The 6,203-nt window shown below is 36.7% G+C and overlaps 1 protein-coding gene across 2 annotated transcripts in view; it reads right to left on the minus strand.

Annotated features, from left to right (window-relative positions):
• Positions 1-3,491, minus strand: part of rab28 (RAB28, member RAS oncogene family) — a 118,277-nt gene extending 114,786 nt beyond the window's left edge. For both annotated transcript variants that reach the window (XM_090198615.1, XM_090198616.1), the window contains exon 1: positions 3,237-3,491. In XM_090198615.1, coding sequence (XP_090054741.1) covers positions 3,237-3,311 — 75 coding nt within the window. In that variant the 5' untranslated portion in view covers positions 3,312-3,491. The remainder of the gene's footprint in view (positions 1-3,236) is intronic.
• Positions 3,492-6,203: the final 2,712 nt, after the last annotated feature.

Raw genomic sequence — 6,203 nt, forward strand, 5'->3', positions numbered from 1 at the left:
AATTTAGTCAGTTAGCTTGGGTGCTTGGTTAGGACAAATATGAATACATTGGTAGGCAAGCTGCAGATGGACGAGTAAGCTACATTCCCCATTGTTTAACAGTGCAATTTGATGGGCAACTAGCTGAAGAAGTTTGAATGTGTTTACCTAAATGTTCTTTGTTAGATTTTAGTTAATCTTGCTCTGGCTAGCATTAGTTGTTGATCTTGTTCAATAACTGAGGAAGAGAGAGCCTACCATTTAAGGTTGTTTGATCAACAGGTCTGTAAAGTTCCAAAATGTAAGAGGTCTCCCGTGGTATTTACATATTTGCAGAAATCCATTCAGGTGTATTTTGTGGCTTTTGTAGAATGCGTTCTAATGATATAAAGTTGTGCTGTTGCAACTTCCTGTAAACACACAGTTCAGTTCAAAGTGAATGATGGCAGGCCTGTGTGGCAAATGGCTTATTTGCATAAAAACCTACTGTAGCTCTGATTGGCAATGGCACAACGGTCTGTGTAGACTCCGGTCTCGGACAAGAAATATGTTTTTAAATTAGGTTTTATTTACTGCAGCGTCTATTAATTGTCCAAACGCATGGCCGCTTTCCCACTCTACATTGCTATAGAATTTCCACAAATACCTTAGTTAAAAAGTTAATTCCCAAACATTCTAAGAATTTATGAAAACGTGAAAATGACCATATCTAAGTGCTCACTGGTCATAAAATATTTGTAAAAGTGTCATATTTTTCATGGGGGTGTTAATGAACATTTGAATAAGATTTCATGTTCCTAAAAGGTTGTCAGTTTTACTCTAATGTCCATGTGCGCCATGTACGATGGTTATTATATTAATATTTGCGCATAATGGGGTTTCCACCACCATTTCTCGCATAATTAAATTGACCGACAATAAAAGATCCCAACCTGGCTAGCGTATTTTGTTTTGTCAACAATTGGAAAGTCTACCAACCAATGTGGTACCTTATTGTATGTGTGGGATACAGAGATGAGGTAGTCATTCAAAAATTATATTAAACACTATTGCAAACAGATGGAGAAGTGAGTCCATACAACTTGTTGTGTGACTTGTTAAGCACATTTTTACTCCTGAATTTATTTAGGCTTATTGACTTAAGACATTTCAGCATTTCATTTTTTATCAATTTGTTTTTTTTTAATCGAAAAACATAATTCCACAATGACATAAAAAAATAATATCCTGAACTCATCCGCCCTAAATGTGACTAGGGTGCTACTTCTGTTTCTTTCCTGATGTTCTTCAAACATTGACCGGGTCACTGTGGCCCAACCTGGTCTCAGAGCATTTCGGATTAGTAAATCTGAGACACTCCATTGAGTATAATATGTTAGGTTTCGTATGGTATTTTTAAACTGTGGATGCCCATCATCCATTTAATATATTATATATTGTACAAATTGTAATTCACAACATATGTTACGAATTTGCAAAACATACAATATGTTACAAATTTGCTAAATGTATATGTTATGAATTCAAAATTGATGTGGCTAACATTAGCTAGATGGCTAACGTTAGATAAGCTAGGGGTTAAGGTTAGGAGTTAGGTTAAGGGTTAATGTTAGGGGGATGGTTAGGGGGGATAACGGTTAAGGTTGGCTAACATGCTAAGTAGTTGCAAAGTAGCTCAAAAGTAGTTGAGTTACTAATTAGCTAAAATTGTCTGTGATGGGATTTGAACAGGCAATGTTTGGGTTACTAGACATTTGCGTTATACACCTACGCCCACCCAACACGTTTAGCCTTAAGTAACCTTCTGTCTTATTAGGCTGAAAAATGGCAAAAGAATGTTGGCTAAGCTAGAACACTAGCACGAGCCCATAGCAAATGAATAGAAACAAACGTTTGGAGTAACACTTAGAATTCAATTTCGCCTAAATGGCACCAAAAAATGTATCTTTTTTATTTTACCACTACAATCTGTTCTTAGGATGAAATTGAAAAATAACTTGTGTAGATAGATAGTAAACATCCACATCTCGATGGTGCCAAGTGTGCTTATGTTTTCATAACGAGGAAGTATGTAATTAGAAAGAGGAGAATATGCTGATTCAAATGGTGTCCGACTTGAAAAAAAATCTAAATATACGCATTGCGAGATATTTGGCAAAATATACCAGCATGCCTCTCCATAGGAAAACAAATGAGGGGAGCTCAGCGTTCCAAGGGAAAAAGGTATTTCGGGGCTGGCGTTTGATGACAACCGAGTACACTGCCCAGCCTTGCATAATTAGAAAGAGGAGATTATCATGATTAAAGTGGTGTCCAATTTGCAAAAATGTAAATATACACATTGCGAGATATTTGGCAACACAGACATACCTATATTTCCCTATAGGAAACAATGGGACGACCTCAGAGTTCCGTTAGTAATTTTTTGTTGTTGTTTACATTTTAACTACCAGCAACGTGGGCAGCTCTCATTGCCAACAAGAGCAATAGGCTGGGAATAGAACGTTTGGAAGGCGAGTTGGTGCCACGGTACTCAATAGAACTAATAGAAGCTGGCAAGGTGAAAAATACCCTAAAATAAGGCTGGGTGCAATGAACTAGTTTTTATCTGAAAAAAGCATTGTTAAAAATGTCAAGTGTCCAAGCCAAGTCTTATGTAACCATCCCAAAAGCAACAAGAGTCCCGGATTTACATTTACTATGTTGCGTCTGGTCTATGAGACCAGGTTGTGTGGCCGGGAAACATGTTATGCACCACAGGCGTAATTGTCCTTTCTGTTGACACTGACTGTTGGGAAGATAATTCAGAAGACAGTAGCTAGCTCTCATCATAGACAATGACTAGACTTTGTTCCATGTCGTTAGTTAGCTCCACATGAACGCGAACTAATGCTATTAACATCACTCTGGCCCCTGTTGTGAAAAACTAAAACGGTAACTAACCAACTAAATTAGCAGCATTTGCTATAGTTAGCTATGCTAAAACACTGCCTGTGTGACAAACCTCGGTGGTTTGGTTCACGGTTCTACCTGTCTGAAGAGCTAACGTTAGCTAGCAGCTAACAAGCATAGGCAAAACGTTGGTCTAGCACACGCAGCTACGCAGGACAATTCTGTAAGATACTTCTGAGCTAAAGTTATACACTTCAGTCATTTGCCCAAGTGACATAGCTATGTTGCTAGCTAGCCAGCTAACGTAACTCAAAATAATAAATCTAGCTGCTAGCTAACTATTAACTAATCTAAAAATCCCTCACCTTCCCCGATGCGCCGTCTCCGATGACTACAATTTTAAGTTGCTTATCTTGACTGTCTTCTTCTGAGTCCGACATATTGAAATATATTGCAATGAAGATATTATTGTACTGAAAATGTAGCTACTGCTATTCACAGTAATATCGTCAAAACCTTTGAATATAGCTAGCTTGCTAATTCAGTTAGCTAAAATAGACCCAGCAGCAGACGCCATGTTTCACCAGCCACTCATGCCAGGCATGTTCCATTTATGTTTTGTAAGCCTGTTATTTACAAACCCTTTATCGGCCAACTGAAATACTTGTACATTAAGGACACATTTGATGTTACAACTTTTATGTAAAAAAAATATCATCCAAGAATAGCAAATAAAGAAGGTTAAAATGTTCATTGAATAAAACTGCTTTACAATGGACCAGTCCAAGGACCTGAACGCTCAACAGTGACCATAGACTACGCGTCCTTGTTGCTATGGTAATCAAGGTCAAAGACTGAGAGGCATTCTTTCCAGATAAAGAAATGTAGAATTTAAAACTATTGACCATTCCATAAATAATACTTTTCTCCCCCACATGATGTAGCATAAATTGCATACAATAACTGTATGAACTATGTAGCTGTACACCTTCAAAAACGTTCCACATCTCCTAGCCTAGCCTATTCATCATGATGGTCCATAAAAAAAATATTCAAATTCCCAGGTAGCCCGAGGCCCTAATGGATTTTAAATTCAGTAGACTTGAATTGTGTTCATATGGGATTGCGACTACTCAATCATAGTGATCCATTCAGACGTGGTTTAAATTATAATTTTACTAATCCCATGTGGCTCAATTGCTGGAGCATGGTGCTTGCAACGCCAGGGTTGTGGGTTCGATTCCCACGGGTGACCAATAAGAAACAAGTATGGACGTACTTGGCTACTGTAAATGACTCTTGATGAGCATCTACTAAGTGACTAAAATGTTACACCAATTAATGCTGTCGCTGTCTCCATGTTGGGAGCACATTCATCATTGTCGTTTGCAGAGGAGTATGGAATAGAATATCCTTTTCATTTTAGTTTAGGAATGAACGTGAGAAAATGCATGTAGCTGTTACTTTGCAAAAGCATATTGTATTCGGCCTAGATAGCCTATATCTTCAAAGTAATATGTTGGTTTTAATGTATGTTACATTTAGGTTAATGGTTCATTAAAAATAGTTATAAATGTATTCATTTCAAATTTCACCGTTTTCAAGATGGCGTCAGTTTAATTCAGTCTGTTATAGGAGATGTTATGTGGTCACCGGGGCCGACCAGCAGGTAATACAGAGGAATTTGCACCTGGAGCGGTTTGAGCCCGGTGGCAGTGACTGTCAGGTCAATATTGGCCCATCAACGTGGTAAGTGAGGGTGCCAAGATAGTTATAAGAGTATTGTGAAGGTATATGCGTGAAAGACCCTAAACTGGACCAAAAAATAGGCACAGGTATGCACACACAAAGCATGCAATGTATAGGTTATTGAACATAATTATGTGTTATGCGGAAGTAACTTTGTTATTGTTGTTACTGTGTAGTGAAACAAAATAGACTCCAGTACAGATGCTACGTAAATTGTTTGATTGATTTCAAATGAAATTGTTGGGCTACATGATAGCGGGCAGTTATGAAATCTAAGAAAATATTATTGCCAATATCTTGCACATTTTCTTCAATTATGGGTACCATCAGAACCCTCGTAAATATCTGTAAGAATGGAAAATTAATTTTCATAATACAAAAAATACTATTTTTCAGCAACATAAAGCCTTAAATATGAATCTTCAGTGAAAATCCAAGGCAGTGGTGTAATGGCACGGAAAAGGGCACATATTCAGTCGAGAGGGGACACCGATTCACTAAACAGGTATGGCCCAGATTCATCCAAAAACAACAATAACACGTTTTCATTTTCTCCCGTCTCACGTTGGTTGTTTGGAAATGCAGAGGAAAAGTAGAGATTCATTTGAGGACACATGGGCAAATAGATATAGTCATGTGGTATAGTATTGACATTTGTTACAATATTAATGTTAATATAGAATAGCTACATCTGCTTGTTGGAAGGACTAGTCACTAGAATTCATCCCTAATCATTATTAAAGATCCTTAATAACATAATAATGCATAATACAGTATGTGTATGGGTTATGATTAGGTTTTCCTTCTCTTAGGTGAGTACATATATTAATCAATAAAGCAATAACTATTTGAAATATGTATGAACAAAAACAAATGTGAGAATCAATCTTCAGGCTATGCATAATGTTAGACCACATAGGTCCTATTTAATGCATGATTTGTTAATACGTGTGAATATATTTTCGCATTGTGTGGTACAACCTACAGCCTACACTAGTAAATGTTTAGGTAGGTTGGTAAAGTTTATTTTGATACATTTCTCACATAAAATGTCAAACACCCTATAATGATAATCATTTGGTAGCCTAATCTTTAAATTTAATCAGCATAATAGCCTCTATCGGGAATTGCAGCATGGGTCAGGCTAGCGGGAAAATATTTGATGTGCTATTTTACAATAGCCAACTATCAAATACATATTTCCTTTGTTTTATGTAGGCTATAGGCCAGCTCAGTACTATACAATAGTATACATTTCCAAATTATGCTGCGTCATTTTATGCCAAATAAAAGTGTACAATATTTAGCTTGTTTATGCAGTAGGCTAAACAATAACATACATGTTATAGGCTAGGCTATAACTTTTGATATTTTAAATTATATCTTTCTTGAACGTTACATTTGTATCCATTCGGAATCGAATCTCTGAAAATATATAGACAGACATCGAACGCTATAGGTTTTAGACCGTTCAAAGACCGTTCTATTCTAATAACCAAGAGTAGTCAGACGAGACAATGCTTAGTACCTTTTTACTTATTATAAGAATTTTTGGTGCACAAGACCAATTCACGTATAGATTC

Source organism: Oncorhynchus mykiss, chromosome 14 (genome assembly GCF_057628025.1).
Source record: "Oncorhynchus mykiss isolate SJ-2025 chromosome 14, ASM5762802v1, whole genome shotgun sequence".
Taxonomy (NCBI): Eukaryota; Metazoa; Chordata; class Actinopteri; order Salmoniformes; family Salmonidae; genus Oncorhynchus; species Oncorhynchus mykiss.